Raw genomic sequence first — 17521 nt, forward strand, 5'->3', positions numbered from 1 at the left:
AAGAGTTGGGCCTACCTTTTACAAATCCCTGATGGTATAGTGTAGTGCATTTTTTCTCCACAGGCTTGCATTTGGGCCCATAAACAGACTCTAACCAATTGTCCCTTCGCAAAGACTTTGATTGACAGGCAGTCTGACCAATCATAATGCCTAATCTGCTATTTTGTCTGACAAACAAACCAGACAGGAGAGTAGATTAACGTTGTGGAACTGAACTTGTATGTTGTGTATTGATGTCTTTCTGCTGTTGAAACAAAATACCTTCTGATGTTCATTCGTGTTTATTTCATGCTATAACTGGTAAAGAGGAAGCGATTGGTTCACGTGTTGCTTAAACTGAGGCACAATGGCGATCTGTCACGACATGTTAAAGAGCAACAGAACTGTTTATTGTTTGAATTTCTTACAAAATGACAAAATTTGAGAGCTGAGACTTTGTTCCATACCAAAAGTAACCTGCTCTGTCTTGTCAGTCGGCTTGTTGTTGATGTCCTCTTTGCTCCACAAAGTATTTTTCAGTGCGTGAGAACTTGATGTGTGGCGTGAGAGCACCATGGCTTGCCGGACATACTGTAGCAACAGTAACTAAGGTGGGTGGGTCTTTGCGAAGGGTCAACTGGGGTATTTAAATATTATGTAAAATCACAAAAAGGGATAGTTTGCCTAAAAAATTATATTCACCCTTATGCCATTCTTAACCAGTGTGTCCACTGTTTTTGTCCGTACAGAAATTCAGTGGGATCCGAAACAAAAGCAGGTTTCGAATGACATGAAGTAAATGATGACAGAACTTTCATTTTTGAAAAGAACTATTCTTTTAAGAACATTTATATGACATCAGTTTTGTTTTGAATACGTTCTTTAGGTAATTTTTCAGTTTTACTGTGGAGCTTGATCACACTGGACATTTAAAAGAAAAGCAGAATATTTAAGTACTAAAAACAGTGTTAAAATTGTAACATTATGGATATTCCTGGTAATAGCTTTTGTAAAAAGCCTCACATTAATTCCATTCCATTTGTGTGGTTTCATTTAACAGGAAAGAGAATGGTTTCATTAAATGAAATTTGAACCCTTAACCAGCTCAGTACATGTGATTGTGGCATGTCATTTCCTAGTAAATGGAGAGAAAAGCTTTTTGAACCCATCGAATAACAACAAACATTTTACACACTCTTAAAGGAACAATTAAAAAAAAAATTACATTCTTACTTCCTCACCCTCATGTTGTTGGAAACCCAAGATTTTATTTCTTCTCTTCTGTGAGACACAGAAATATCCTGGTCAGTTTCTTTAGTATAATAAAATTGAAGTTGTATCATAAAAGTGGTCTGTTTGAATCAGTATCTATCTTTCAAGTCTTTTGAAGTGTTAATCTTTATTCACGCTCAGTCTCATATGACTTGTAAAACACTGCAACCGGATCACTGATTGAGGGAGCTGAACGTGTCTGCTTTAGAATGAACCTTAAAGGATTCAGAATTAACCGTTTCACTGAAAAAATAAAAAACTCTCCAAAATTAATGACTCGCTTTTTCTCTCATGAACTTTCATGAACTATAATGGATGTCAAAGGCATTCAGTCAATACTTCCTTCTGCAAAAAGAAAGACATTTGGGTTTGGATGAGGGTGATGATGAGTGAACTGTCCTTTTAAATGCATCAGTACACATTAAAAGGAAGTTAAAAGAAAAAAGAAAAGAAAAAGTTCAAAGTTCAAACCCAGACAGCTCAACTGTCAATATCATGGTTTTATCAGTCGTAATGAGAAGCCAACCCAAGCCTCAGTGATAAATGTACTTTATTTACATCTCATACATATATTTGCATATATTCTTATAAAATACAGAATACAGTAGACTGTCACCCAGTCAATGACTGGGCCACAATTCCTTGTTTACTTTTGGCACCCTGACTGGCTTCCTGACTAGCTATGTTCTGCAGTCTGCATTACAAACATGATGCAGGATCCAATGGCGGCAGTTGGGAGTTGCCAAATCTGAAAAATCCTGGTATGGTTCCCTTGTAAGTCCCTCTCATCTCAGCATCGCAAATTGGAGCAACAGTGCCTTCCCAGTAGTCTCAGGGCATTGGTGGGAATTTCACTGTCTGGCATGTGGTCTGTGGTTTGGGGGGGGGGGGGTGTCTAGCTCACTTTTTCAGTTTCACACACAAAACTCATACAACATTTAGGAATGTTCCACTTATTTAGATTTCTATGGTGCAGCTTATCTGTCACAAATTACTTATTGACTCTCTACATGGAACCTTATCAGAGCACCAACAAACACACCAAAGGAAGCTTCATCACCCTCTAGACAAGCTAAAACTTCGTCAGTTCACGGAGGTTCCTGAATCAATTCGAGTGTACAAATTAATTTAGCATGTTTATCATCTGTGACCTCATGTTGTTACATTACCAGCGCTGCCCTGAACTAAACTGAAATGGTCTGGAGTGGATTACAGGAAATCTGTGATGGAAAAAGCAAATACTTACACTGATATGCCCCACCAAGAGCTTCAGAATGATTGTCGGATTAACTGCAAGAAAATAGTTGGAACACTATAATGAGAGCATTTTCCATTGCGGCCAATGTTAATACGAGTTTTTGTAAACATCCACCTTAAAGGGATACTCCACCCCAAAATGAAAATTTTGTCAAGCACTTACCCCCATGTTGTTCTAAACTCTTAAAAGCTTTCTTCTACTTTGGAACACAGTGTAAGATATTTGGGATGAAAACCAGAAGGCAGAAGATAAATTACAGAATAGTCCATCTGCCATCAGTTGTTCAACCGTAACTTTATGAAGCCACGAGAATGCTTTTTTTATGTGAAGGAAACAAAAATAATGACTTTATTCAACAATTTGTCTCTTCTGTGTCAGATGGACTATTCTGACGATGTCTTTCATGCTTTTCTGGACCTTGACAGTGAATTTTACCTGCAGTTAATGGAACAGTCACAAGCTTCCCGGTTTTCATCCAAAATATCTTCAATTGTGTTCTGAAGATGAACAAAGCTTTTACGGGTTTGGAACGACATGGGGGTGTGACTGATGCCAAAATTTTCATTTTGGGGTGGAGTTTCCTTTAGCCAGTACAAGACAGTACACACCAAATATCACCTTCACATTACATACTGTATCTTAAAAAATTTATGTGCTTTAACTAAGAAAACGAAGACTTGGCAGACAACAGGTTATTTCCTACAAAACAGAATAGAGATCATTACAACCATTTGGAGAAAGCAGGGTACAAATCAAATCTAACTGAGTCTTGCCATTGAGTCTCGTCTTAAAATCATTAGCACTTGTCTATATGAGTCACTGCTATCATAAATCAGTATGTACAGATTAAGCGCAAACCATGTAAGACGTCAGATGTGAACATGCATAAATTGATTCATACTCAGCAGGAGACCGGAACCGTGTTTTGTTTCTCTTGGAAAGTCAACTGAAATGTCCTAGAGTAATTTTCTTGAATATAACTAGTGCAATATCATTATTATATTATTTTGTTTTTCTGTAATAAATATATGGCTGGTTATCCAAAAAAGAATCTTTACAGGGAGAGCCATGCTATGAAAAGGCACAAAAATATGAGTAGAAGCATATGTGTAGGTTTTATATTACGGTTACTTTGTACTGCTAGCGAGATATTCAGACGGCGTCAAAGGACCACTGAGTTTCTGTATTCAAACAAGTCACTTTTCGTAGTGAGAGGTGTACCGTTTTGTTTGATGTAATACTAGCGGAGCTCACTTTGACCCATATTTTAAGTCTGACAGATGCATCGCACTCTAGTATGGCAGGAAAATCAGATTTTAATTCTTAATTAAAATCTACAAACTGTAAAACTCATGACCATTGACAAAAGCAGAGTCGTCTATAAAATTAGCAGCCACCAGAAATTTTCTTTGACTAAGGGACTTTAAAAAACACTGAAACAGACTTTAGAAAAAGCCACAATGTGAAACTAACTACATAATCGCGGGTGTACTGAATAGACTTTAATATTTGATTAACAGCTTTTAAAACAGATTCACATGAATGCATTTAGCAGCTGAGAAGCTATACTGGTTCTTACAAGGTTGCGGCTAGTATGAATGTATGGTTTATTTTTCAAAATACAAAAGCGTTTAAGGATTGCGGGATATGTTTTAAGGTTGAGACGATCTTGTATTCTTCGTCTCTATCGATATTTGTTGCCATGCAGGTGTCATGTCATATTCAGTAATAAATAAATTAAGTCCACACCACCAGTCTATAGTGACAACAAAAACAATTCACAAATCCGATGATACAATCTGAGAATGACTTTACTGATTCAAGCACTCAAAAAACTGAAAAGGCGTCTATCTAGACACCCAGACCAAAAGAAAGAGAAAGAACAAGGACAAAGAAATAAAGAAGGAGATGGACCAGTGCAGCTGGAGGTAGTCATTCTGCTTAAACTCCTTTTAGATGGCCATCTGCTCTCAAGCAACAATATGGCTGCCCTCCTTCTGAACTGCGGCTCCTGTGCTTGAAAAAATGCGTTTAGCTATTTGACATCTCCACTTGAATCCAATGCTGTGTTGCTTTCATTCTGTTTTCCGTCAAATTCCCCCTGCACAGTCTCTTTGCAGTCTCCAAGAGGAGAAGGAAGCTTTGAAGAGCATGAAGAGTGACTCAGAGAAGTTCTCAGAAGGAGCAACCTTATCTACCCCAAAGGGCTCAGCAGTGGTTGATAAGAGAGGGCATCAGTTCTCAAAGAGCAGTTTGTTGCCTTTCAGGCCAGTGTGCGTCCTTCACAATTAGAAGTTCAGTAAGAGAATCTTTCGGAGGTGGTGCTTGTGTGTTCCTGTCCGTTGTGCCGTCTGAAGGACTGACTGAAATGTAGTTAATGAAAAACAAAATTATAGCTGCGGCCTCTGAGAGACTTTATGCATCGATAACAGTATGTGGTAAAGCAGGTCAGGTTAATACTTTATTACAAGAACATTATTTACCTGTTGGTTAAGCTGGGGCTGGATTTAAACTGCCATGATAATATTTAATCTGTTTCTGGAAAAGAAAAACAGGAAGTTGGTGTTAATTGGTGTGTTGAAACAGCTGAATAGGCAGGACAAAAAAATAGACCAGAAAAATATTTGGACACTTAACCAAAAAAAATATATGAAAAAATGAATAATGCAAACCAATTTGTTAGGTTTCATATTATAAAAAAAATTGATTTATTTAATATGTATTTGAAGTTTGACAATTTGAAGCTTAGCTTAAGTTTTCACAAATTTTAGGGCTCAATGAAAGTGTAAAAAGCACAGCACACTATGCAGATTTGACTGCTGCAGACATTACTTTTCAGATATCTCCACATCTAATGGGGGTATATTGGCTTCCTCTCCTGAGAAAAGGGCGGGACCTTCTTCCGGACTCCGTTCAGTTTGCGGGGCGTTTCTTCTAGATTTAATCTGCATTACAAAAGAAGAAAGAAAAACACCAATCAGGATTTAAAGCGAAAAGCCTGTGATGCTAAAAGCTCAGTGGGGCACACCACCACACGTACCTTCCAGACCATCAGAAACACCACCACGGCGATGAACGGGATGGCGAGGAGCGACATAAGACTGTTCTGCACAACTTTCGGAAGGAATGCCCCTACAGAAAAATGAGACTGGTTTCATCAGTTTGCAAAGTTTTTGTTGAACTGTGACAGATAGCAAGACACATTTTTAACCTTCACAGTATATCTATTGAGATCCAAATCCAACATCTGACCTCTCTTGAAATAAATGTTAAAGAGATAGATCACCCAAAATAAAACTACAATAAAAAATGTAATCAAATAACAATTCTGTCATCATTTACTCAAACTAATGTCTCTGAATATTGTTCCTCAAATAATTGGTAGAGGAATAGATTACCCTAAATAAAATGAAAATGATCTTCAGTTAACCTTTACTCGCTCTCAAGTCATTTCTTGTTTCTTTGGCAAGCTGGATAGTCATCTTCAAATGAATAAAATAAATAACTACTTTCATCATTTACTTGAAGTTGTTCCTCAATTCCTCTATTGGACATTAAACAAGGAATTTTGAAGAACGTTGACAATTTTTTTTCTCCCTTATAATATGGATAGGTTAATTATTTCATTTAATTATTTTTTTCATTTTTGGATCAACTATCACTTGGATGCATACAATATTGATGACTAAAGACATTTATACGATAACTCACCTTTTTTGGGGTCATCAGGCAAACTGTTATGTTTCTCTAGAGAAAGCCAGAAACAGAGATCCATTAAAAGTCTCATATAGAAACCGTTCATTGTTAGATGCTTAAGAAGTCAGAAACAATCTCCTTTTCTCTCCGCCAAATGGAAGATCTGATCTGTCCGCTTTTAGAAAGAAAGAGCTTGCACTTGGGAAGATCTGAAGATTGCTCTGTAATCAACATGTTGACAATTGGACTTCGATTCGGTTCACCCTTTCATGTCGTTCACTAGGGAGCACATCTCTTGGTTTTGAAACTCAGCTGAGACTCTTTCATAATACCGCTGACAAAAATATGTTGCCACTCTTGTTTTGTCCAGCGGCCTCGTTTGAAAAGACGTGAAACACACCCACACACACGCACCCACACCCACACTACATGCGCAACATTGCAACCAAAGATGCCACAAGAGATGTGATTTAAAACGGTGTTAACATCTACAACCTCAGCTGCAATTGGGCGGCCTTCCACAAATTACATTCTGTGGTTTCTCAATAGCTTCATTAAAGTGCCACAGACAACACTCTGCAATACGCAAGAGCATGCCGTCGCAAGGTCTTTTCGACTGTTTATGACATGCGCCTCACCATTTGTACTATGTTGCGCTGACAATGTCGACGACGTCGTAGTTGTCGTTACTGTTGTTTTTGTGGATGTGGGACATGGTGGGGGCTCGCAGTCCTCGACATCTCTTGACAAATTGGCAGTGTTGAAAAAGTCCTCCACAAATTCAAAATACTTGGCCGTAAGCCACATCTCATTTCCGTAGTGACAATCGAATTCTAGCATTGAATCCTCCTAAAGAATCAGAAAAAAAATGGTTTAGATTTACAAGTGGATTATTTGTTGCAATGTTTTAGTTAAAAAGATATATAAAAAAACTAGTTTTGAATAGAAATATGAATAAATAAAAATGTTTTATACTTAATAAAACACCAGACTTTGCACTGCTTTACAAAATGAATAGGTCGTTTCTTGATCATTGGTTACAATGTTTTACTTCTAAATAAATACATTTTTGTATAGAAATGATTTTAAACGTAAAAAATAAATAAATAATAAATTAAGGCCTAAAACCTGATTTTTTTTTTAATGTTTGCTTTTTTATCAATTTACAAATGTTCCTCATTCATTGTGATGTTTATAGAACTGATTTTTACAGCTGACTAGAAAATTCGTAACAAAATATACTAGATATTTCAAGATTTCTGCATGAAATACAGTTGTTATTGTGAAAACTTGGTTGAGGTAACTTACCAAGCCATATCCGATGTGGTACCGCATCTCTTGCAGTATTTGGACCAAAGTGCCTATATTATCTTTATTGGAGGATATGTTCCCAAACTTCTGCGCCAGGCCTTTTAAGCTCACCTCCAAGTGAAATACATTTAGCTTCACCCAGCACATACCACTCTTGAAGAAAAATAAAAGACATTACTAGATTATCACTGTGTTTGCTTTTATTGCCATGAATGATTCAATGGAAACCAAATAACTCACCACTTCTTTAGGTATATAACGTAATGTAATCCTGTAGTCTTTTGGAATATTCTGTTTCTAATAGGAGAGAAAGAAAGCCGGTTCTAGATGCCAAAAACTACAATGCACATGGTCATTTCATTATCAATAAAGACAAAAAAATGAAAATTTACCAATAAGTAACCACAATGTAAACATGGAATTACAGTACTCTCATTTGCTTTATAACCTTGGCTTAGGTATAGTTATGGAAACCACAGACATATGTTACATATCTACTTCAAAACATTTGAATCCCTGGTTATCAACCTTTCAGCATATGGCACGCACAGTGATTTGGCATCATACTTCATAAATATTTTGCTAAAGGAAAGCAAATGCCATTACACAACGCATATGTTCCAATAAAGCGATAAACTCAATAATCCTTTCAGGCTGATGATTTCTGATGATCCTAAAAAGACTGTCTGCAGTGAAGCATTTGATTTATGCATATGACTCTATTATCATACTCTGAACCACATGTCTGGGGCTTTCATTCCAACACACACGAAATACATTTCAGCTCTTTCCCCCAGAGCATCGATAAATCAGCCTTCGCTGTTGTCTTTCACAAAGTAAGCTTGGAAAAAAAGCCCCGGCACCGAGAGATAAGCATGTCCAAGCTCTTACCAGGAAAGAAATTTTCTTGATGTCATCTGTAATGGGATTTCCTATTTCACTGGAATAGGCAGCAACTGTCATGTACAGCAAGAAATGGACACAGGTGCATATCCAAATCTGAAAAACAAGAGGTAAAGAAAAAAATCAGTCTAAGTGACCATATCGAAAATCTTTTAATAATACAGATCTGGATTGTGTTCTAATCTCATTGTTTAGAGGAGTATTGAGCAAAACGGAAATAGTTTTCACTGCTATTTTGAGAACAACCGGGTTAGTTTTGAGAGAATAAATGAGCGTTTTTGTCTAGCAAATTCCCAGTCGACGCTATAAAGCTTGTTGTCCCATGGTGGCCTAAAACTTAAAGCTTTTGCTCCCCTCTTCCAGACCTGTGATTTGAGCTTATTGCATAACATTAGGCAGATTTGCTCTTAACCCTGATTACAAGGGTGATCCCAGACAAACAATGCATGAGCCTTGTCGGTAGAAATGGGCTAGCGATTGAAAGAGTTTCAGCTTGACTCGGAGAGGGGGAGTGGAGCAGAGGTGAAGATCAGACTCATGTGAGGACAGGCTGTTTAGCTGCAAGATGCTCTGATTGTGTAATTGCACAATTACAAAATTGATGCTCACATTTTCAAAATTTAGGCTGGTTTTGAGATCACTTGACCACAACTGGATGCATTTCTTGGGAGACGTTTACATCCAGAAACACGTCTGTAAAAAAAAACAGCTACAGCACAATACAGGGATCTCGTTTAAATTTTTTTTTTGTTTTTTGTTTCTGGTCTTACTGTAAATGATTCATCAGTGTATGCTATTCCAAAGTCCAATTTTACATCAAAATCTAAACATTTTCCTATAAAATGACTGCTGATGTCACTAAAACCATGATGGCTATTGGAGAATGTTAGCTATTGTTTTAGCAAACTATTCTATATAGCTGATGTTTTAGCTGTGTCTCATTTCGTAGGCTTATTTCGAAGTCACTTTTGAAGCTGCATACACATGTTGTTTAAGTATATTAGCATTTTACTTAGTCCTTTAGCAAACTAGCATTTTTTTCAGCTGTTGTTGTAGCATCAATTTGAACATTCTATTTAGCTGTTATTTTAGTAAACTAGCATTTCATTAGGTATTGTTTTAGCAAAGTAGTATTCTATTTGGCTGCTGTTTTAGCAACCTAGCTTTCTATTAAGCCATTGGGTTTGTCTCAATCAGCTCCCTAGTTCAGTAGTCAGGGCTCTGGTTAGGGAGTCGGCCATTTTTAGGGCTGTCTCAACTACAAAATCCTTCAAGGGCACTGAAACATTCGCTCCTTGAAAAATAATTTCTTGTGCTCCCTTACTGGAGATTGTGTCACAGAAAACATAAACCACAAGAGCCAACTCAAAATATATATAATGACGTAATGAAAAGGCAAACAGTTATATAATTGTTTTAGCAAATCTAGCATTCTAGTTAGTAATTGCTTTAACAAACTAGCTTTTAGCTCCTTGGTACTAATGTTTACTTTGCATTATTCAAAATAAGGCAAATTAAAATAGCCCACTAAATGTTTTCTTATTATTGGATATGCTGATTCACTCATGAATCAGAATGTCACCTTAATTAAAATATGTTGCAAACCACAATTAACACAGATTTTAAAAGCTGAATTGTTTATAACTTTTTATAACATTTTAAAATGTAAAGCTAGTGACGGGAAATTCAAGAAAACATTGAGACACAGCTCAATACAAATACCACACATATTTCACCTGAATATAAATAGTTGGAGCAGTAGTGTTTCTAAGATGAATTTACAAACTGAATAAGAACAGTAAAAAAATTAATGCACAGCATGATATTTAAAGCACTGATATTTAAAGCACTTATTAGGAATTGACTAAAGTCAATTCCTAATAAAAACTAAAAATAATTTGTGAACCACCTTTGATTCCATGGTACCAGTAGCGCTCCATGATTATGACAAAATTCGTAATTGTCGATTATTCCCATGAAATTGTAGTTGCGATGATTAATTATGATTTACAATTACAATTAATTACACAAATACAATTTACACAGAATTATGTTTATACCATTGTTGATGCAAATTCATGCCGTATTTTTATATGAAAATAAACAAGTTGAAAACACTCTAACTGAAAAGCTTTTAGTGCTTTACTATTGTATAAAGCCCCAAAAGTCAACTATACATTGAATTCGTTTCTACTTTAATTTCTAAAAAAGTAAAAATATGAATGGTATTATAATGTTATACTTGAACTAAATTTAAAATAATCGGAATAACCCTTAAGATAACATGTAGGAAAAAAAATACATCTTAAGCACACAGAATAACATTAGTGGACTTTAAACGGTTAATTGCCACTTTGAATGATTTGTTTTAAATTGTAGCATCCATTATTGTAATCATGACTAGAAATTTGATTAATTGTGCAGCCCTAGCTACCAGTTTTGTGAAAATCATGTGCTGGAACGTCTCGATTGGTGACATGAAAAGTAAAGCAATAAGGTAGAAGCTTGTTTCATTATCGATAATGAGTCAAAGACCTGTTAAATTGATAACAGTTCATACTGCTATGCAGGTCATAAGCTTTTTAAAGCAAATCTGCAAATCTACCAATTTATAATATATAATATAAATGATTCCCCCATCACAAGAGTTTCCAAAATGCATCTTCTTTCCAAAAAGCTCTTCTAAAAACATTCTTCTTGGTTAAACAGGGGATGTTTATTTACAACAGGACAATACAAAAGACTGGCCACATGTAAATGCTTAGGTATTGCTTTGAATAAATGGATTACAATATGTAATTCAAAGTAAACAATGCTAGTACACATGATGGTATTTGGAATTTATGCACTCAAACAAGCAGTTAATCTATTGCGAGTATTTCAGACAGCATCACCAGCGACTGTACAGAGCTCTTGCGTGTTGTGAACCAGATGAGGATTTGTTGCAAATGTGATGAATGAAACAACACATGGAAGCCCAGATGTTTTATTGGTTATATTATACATAATTTGACTTCCTCCAAAACTTTAAAGCGCCTTCATAGCCAAGAGCTACGATTCAGCAAGTACTTTGTACACAACAACAAACGTTTGTCTGTCTCCAATTTAAACCTGAACAATTCAAACTCACTCACCACTGTCCTTCATGAATCAATAGAGTTTAAACGAACTGAACAACAAGATACTCCCAAACCAACGTAGGCAGCATTTAAGGTATCATAGGTGTGTGGGTGTAGGCATCTCCTAACTGCTGTCTCCAGCAATATGTACAATGCGTGGCAAATTGCAGCGTATATGAATATTAGTGAACACAATGCTAGAATGCAATGCTGTGGGCATGTATTTATTAAAAACAGCTCTGCGTATATAAAAATGAATAAATCTTTATCAGTAAATACAATATTTGAAGTAATTATTACCCTATATATAACAAATGCAACTTTGAGTTTCATCATTGTGCTTTGTATCTCACAATACCACAATTGCAATTATTTTCCTCATAACCGCAACTTCATATCCAGCTGTGACCCAACATATCACAATTTTTTCCTCATAATTACAGCTTCATATCCTGACACCTGACCTTGTTTCACACAAATGACTTTTTGTGTGCCTTTATTTAATCACAACTGCAATTTTTCCCACATAACTGCAACTTTAAATCTCACAACTGTTGTGGTTTGTCATAATTGTAAAGTCACACTGGGGATATAAATTCACTATTATGTGGAAAAAGTCAGAGTCGTGTTGCAAGATGTAAAAGTAACACTTTGAGAACTCTTTTTTTCTCATAATTGCGACTTTATATCCCGCAACATCACTTTTTTTTATCTAACAATTGCGCCTTTCTGTTACATTTTGTCTTTAAAAAAAATAGGCTTTTATAAGACATTGTACAGACTGCTGTTTTATAATTACAAAGAAATCTTGAAAGTGTTAGCGTGCTACAACACACCAAATAAGAGGTCACTTTCACTTAGCCAGACAAAGGAGATGTGAAACAGAACAAATCTCATTATGGCTGACCATGAGCTGGACTGACTGGCAGACACAAAAAGAGAGAGCGGCAACTCAGCCCTTCCTTTTGAACTTCATGTTAACAGGATCTCTCTCAGCTAGAAAATAAGATCATCGCCAGAGTCATGCTGACCAGACACTTTGATCGCTAGGATTTATTAACTTTGCACACACCCCAGATGTACATACAAGCTCGTTCTGAACAATGTACAATTCACTACATTACCTTATTAACGAGAACAGAGCACATGGCGCCAAAAAAAAAGTCTTGTCACCATCTATCTTCTTTCTTTTCATCTTTTCACAGTCAATATTTGGATATCTCATGATATACATCAGCTTAACACTTCAAAACAGGCAGAATCCCAATAATTGATATTAGCTAGCCACATATTGGCTCCGACACATATGCTAACAATTCATGCTAACATACTACAGAGAATAAGCTAAAAGATTCTGAACATGTGAGAAAAACAATACCATCTCTTAGTTTTTGATTACAAAAAGTGACAAAATGTGTGTACGGAGGGCAGCTTTGTAAAGCCGTGTGATGTGCTAACAAAGACCAGAGTAGCATGAGGACAAACATCAGCGGCTGGAAAACTAGCATTATCGTTTCAGCCTCCGTTGAACAGCCAGCGACCAGTATCCACTCAAAAACTACTCAAATCAAATTTGCCTTTGCAAATTGCACTCAGTCTGGCTGTGTCCATTCATGTGCACTTTACAAACCTCTGGCTAACTGAATAAACATTAGTTAAAGATGCTATCAAATGTCCCAGAGAATATATATATGCTTTCTCAATTTGCCAAGACAGAAGAATGTCAAATTCTTCCTCAGCAGCCATGACTCTACACCTCTGTGGTCCATAATGATTATTTCTTCAAAGTCAAAGTCATTGGTTGCTGCTAAACATCTCAAATCAAAAGGACACAATAGGAAAATACATAGCGGATTTATAGTAGCTGGTGCAGCATCGATTACGTTGCAATGTCCTCTGATGAGCGATTTAATAGAGGGCAACAGCAGGCCACAGGAGTCCAATGAAATGTGATCTGGCTATTTGATAGCTAATTTAAAGGGAGTCTATGACTGGGTGGGAGCAAAAATAACAATAGCCTGGGTGACAGCCTGTCCTGGAAGAAGGCCTTGTTCAGGAACTAACAGAGAAAATAAGTTATGCTAATGGAACCCACCCAACGCTTTGAGGAGAACGCTGAGAAAGTCATTTCTGAGAGAAAAGAAATGCAATGATATTATCGCGAAATGACATTTTCAATCGCTAATTAAGCCAGACATTGAAAAGCTACTTCTTTTTTTTTTACAATAAAACAACAGACATATGGAACACATAATACAGAAACAATACAAAACTAACAGGGATCATATTATAGGCTAGGAGTTTAATTTATTGACATATTCAGTTTACAGAGTACGCCAATAAAAGCAACAGATTTATTTGACGGTCCAGTGATTTCATTTTTATCATTGGGTTCAATTCACTTTAGAGAGTCCATTATACAATTAAGCTCTTTCCAAACATGGATGAAGTTTCAGCCTTTATTGTGATCTGCTATTGAAAACCTTTTTATTTGGACTAGGCTTAGCAGTGTCAAAGCCAAGTGAGTGTCAAATGCCATGTAAGGACTAAAAGGATATGGAAACAAAGTAAACAGGTAAACAGACTTAATTGGAATGGCGCAATGATGTTGCTGATAATGTTCACTTAAATGATGGTTCAACCCGCCATTCCTATTTCTGGTATGTTATCTCCGGAAAGGCTTGCTAGACATATTTCAAACCACATATTTATGTATTAACTTATTAAATGTACCAACTTTTTTTTTTTTTTGCTTAAACAATCAGTCATTGTGTGTTTGGTTTACTGTGTATCTAGTGGACATTTGCGACTTGCTTTAGTCAGTGTAAAACACTGACATCCACAAGTTATCTTTACAGCGCAGAGTGAATCATCTGATATGATGAAATCAGAAGTGCAGATCATAAACTTTCTCAAACGTAGACACAACAATAAATCGTTGCATACTTTCAACCCAAACAAGTAAACTAAAATAATTAGCTTACATAACAATCATTTATAATAAAATCCAGAAAGTATATAAGAAAGCATGTATACTGTCTAACAGAAAAGACAATGGTAGATGATTTATGGCCATTTTATGAGGGAAGTAATTGACAACCAACCCCATAAATCTATGTAAATAATGCAATCTTGTTTTTTTTTTGTCTTTTTCATTTATTTTCTTATCAGAAAACATATCTGTCTTCAATACTGTAATGCGGCAACATGCCATATTAAGTTAACAACATAATTAATAGTTAATAGCATAATTTAAAGTTACTTACAACTTAAAACAAGCAGATGCCATTGCTACACAACCCCATAGTTTGTTCTAGCTCTCTTGAGAGATTTATGTCATCACTAAAACCAGTTTTGAAGATTGTGAATAGGATTACTGTTGTGGTCTATACAACATAAGTTGTGGCTGTGTTGCTGTAGCTCATTTCATTTGTAATGACTTAACAGCTGAGGTGCTAATATGCATATCTAATTTCAGAAGCTTAACTTGCAAATCACATCTGTAAGTTTAATTCAATCCTTTCACAAGAATGTCATCTGCTATATAGCTGCACTTCACAGTACAATGAAATCTTCCAGGAAGGAACTGTGTTGAACAAGGGTATGCGCTTCTTGTGAATGTGTGTGAAGAACACACACTGACAAGGAAATTCAATACTGCAAAAAAATGAAACAGAAAACTTCAAGATTGCTAGTTTTCAATGCGTAACACTTCCTCATAGTCACACTGCAAACTGCCACTAACTTATTTTGGCCTTTGGGCTTGGCGTATGATTGAAGGTGTTTTGTTTTCATGCAAGATATTTCACATAATTGAGCCTCGGTTTTGGCAAAGGGCTCAATGTATGTCACGGGTGACTGTAATTTGGTGTCCAATGATTATTCATGTCCTATGTTTGGTTTCTTAACTGAAGCCACAGAACAGTGTTAACTGATTGAAAGTGTTCACAAAACATTTTCCTCATATATTACATTCTCACTAATAGATTAACCGCAAAAGTCAAATGATTCAGTGTTGTTCCAAAATCAAAACTTGTCACATGCACAGTATGAGCGAGCTTTCCTGTGCTTATTGTAGCAAATTATTAACTTTATTTCATGTAAGGTTACAAGTAAGCCATGTGGAAGGTGTGTCAAAGCCAATAAATGCAGTTTTAAAACAGCCAAAGTTAAACATAAATGATGTGCACTTGAATTGTTTTACTGAAGCAACGTTTTGCAGTCATTTTAAGGTGCCATGCTTATGGGACACCAGGATTCAATTCAAGCCTCAGCTGTTTTCCCATCCTGGTTCAATTTGACTTCTCTTCTTTATGTTCTGTTTCTTTTTTACGGTCTATCAATAAAATAGCAAAAATGCACACACACACACACACACACACACAAAATCTTCATCCTAAAACTGCTTACTCTCAGCAAGATGCAATGCAAATTTCCAGCAGGGCTAAGATGGTGCAAGGTGAACGACTCTTGTCTCTTCCAACATCGATATAGACTAGGTCTTATAGAGATTAGAGTATATTTACAACATGGCAAATGTTTTTCATCATTTACAGTACCTAAAACAACAAGCGCAAAGCCTCACCTAGTTCACTTAAAGGCAAGGGAAGCGTTACTGATGTTTTTCGAAAAGCCTGATGCATTTCGAGGAAATATCCCCCACAGTCAATGAAAACCATTTCCCCTGTCTTATTTGCCGTTGTGTAACACGGCCAAGACAGTGTGTGATGTATTAGCAAAATCTAGTGCATGTAGATTTTTCGCAAGCACCTGCGTAAACGTCCAAAGGTCGTCTCGTTTTATCAGTATTAATCTCCGTTTCCGAGGACTTTATATTTATCGATCATGGTTTTAAAATCGTTTAACGAGAGAGAACCCCACACATTGTCGAAGACATTATATTCTCTAGTTAAACGACAAACAAAGGCCGATTTTGCAGTTTGATCAGATCGAATTAACCTATGCTTTTATCGAAGTTGCTAGTTGCTCTTCTTCTCACCGTTTCAAATAGAGTAGAAATGACGAGAAATGACTGTGACAAGTTAAATAGATGGAAACAAACATGCTGTTATAACAACCTTCGCCTCCGCAAGATCAAAGCATGTTTGCAGAAGCCTAATTAACGAAAAGCGTCAAGTTCATTTTAAATAATAAATCATTATGCAGCTAGTCCTTCCTCAACCCCAACTACAAATTAAGTGAGCACAATTGCGCGCTTTAAAATAGTTAAATGCTCAACGATGCGAGAAAGTCTAGACTGTCGCTTCAAAAGGTGTTGTAATATAAAACACGCTATCGTGTTCATTAACATGTCTTCTAGTTATTCTCTGCAGACAGCGCATTTATGCAAGCGCACGTAACGTGGCAAAAACGAATGCAATTCACATGTGATTCACGCTAAATTACTCGCGTTAAAGCAAAAGCCGTTCACTTACGTTTGACTTCTTCATATGGAACGAGAGGAGTAACTCCAGTGGCAGCGAAACCCTATTTTATCTTACTTCGGCGGGCAGGGAAAGGGTTCTCTTCATCCCAAAGGTACATATCCAAAATCATCATAAAGTAGAATCCAAATCGGGAGGGAAAGAAAGTCACCTAAATTTGCGTAATGATGGTAAGTATCCAGGTAGACGCTTCATACCGCACGATGGAGGACGGAAGGCTGCGGAAAGAATCAAGAGTTTTTTTCTCAAGAGCAAAGCCTTTTTATCGTGTGACTCCTGCGCGCTCCCGCCCACCGCAGTTCATCTCGCTCGTCTGCTGCCCTGGGTCTCTCAGTAGATTTCACAATCACCATCTAAACGTCCAACTGAGATTTATTTGATGGCAGCGCTTTCCTGCTAATTTTCGCAGGATGGAGTCGCTTGATTACGGCGTGTCGTGACTGCAAATAGTTTGTTAGATGTTTTGTAGTGGAAAAAGTCTCTGGCGCGAGATGTTGTAGAAATGCTCAGTGAATGTTGGTATCGTTCTGGAAAACGTT

At 36.6% G+C, this 17521-nt stretch overlaps 1 protein-coding gene across 1 annotated transcript; it reads right to left on the bottom strand.

Moving 5' to 3' along the window:
* Positions 1-1784: 1784 nt before the first annotated feature.
* Positions 1785-17289, bottom strand: LOC113066745 (kit ligand). The gene is made up of 10 exons (XM_026238756.1): positions 16974-17289; positions 8408-8515; positions 7757-7813; positions 7514-7669; positions 6844-7054; positions 6221-6256; positions 5550-5641; positions 5342-5454; positions 4995-5047; positions 1785-4876 (listed from the first exon to the last, which is right to left on the bottom strand). Exons 1-9 carry the CDS (start codon positions 16986-16988, stop codon positions 5017-5019), a joined length of 819 nt encoding a protein of 272 aa, XP_026094541.1. The 5' UTR covers positions 16989-17289; the 3' UTR covers positions 1785-4876; positions 4995-5016.
* Positions 17290-17521: the final 232 nt, after the last annotated feature.

This window comes from Carassius auratus, chromosome 50 (genome assembly GCF_003368295.1).
Source record: "Carassius auratus strain Wakin chromosome 50, ASM336829v1, whole genome shotgun sequence".
Classification (NCBI taxonomy): Eukaryota; Metazoa; Chordata; class Actinopteri; order Cypriniformes; family Cyprinidae; genus Carassius; species Carassius auratus.

What these genes read in the sequence shown, in the direction of transcription:
- LOC113066745 (XM_026238756.1), bottom strand. An exon ending in GCCTGATGACCCCAAAAAAG is followed by an intron (nt 5,642 to 6,220) that starts GTGAGTTATCGT and finishes ATTTTTCTGTAG; the next exon opens with GGGCATTCCTTCCGAAAGTT. An exon ending in GATGTGGAGATATCTGAAAA is followed by an intron (nt 5,048 to 5,341) that starts GTAATGTCTGCA and finishes TTTCTTTTCCAG; the next exon opens with AAACAGATTAAATATTATCA.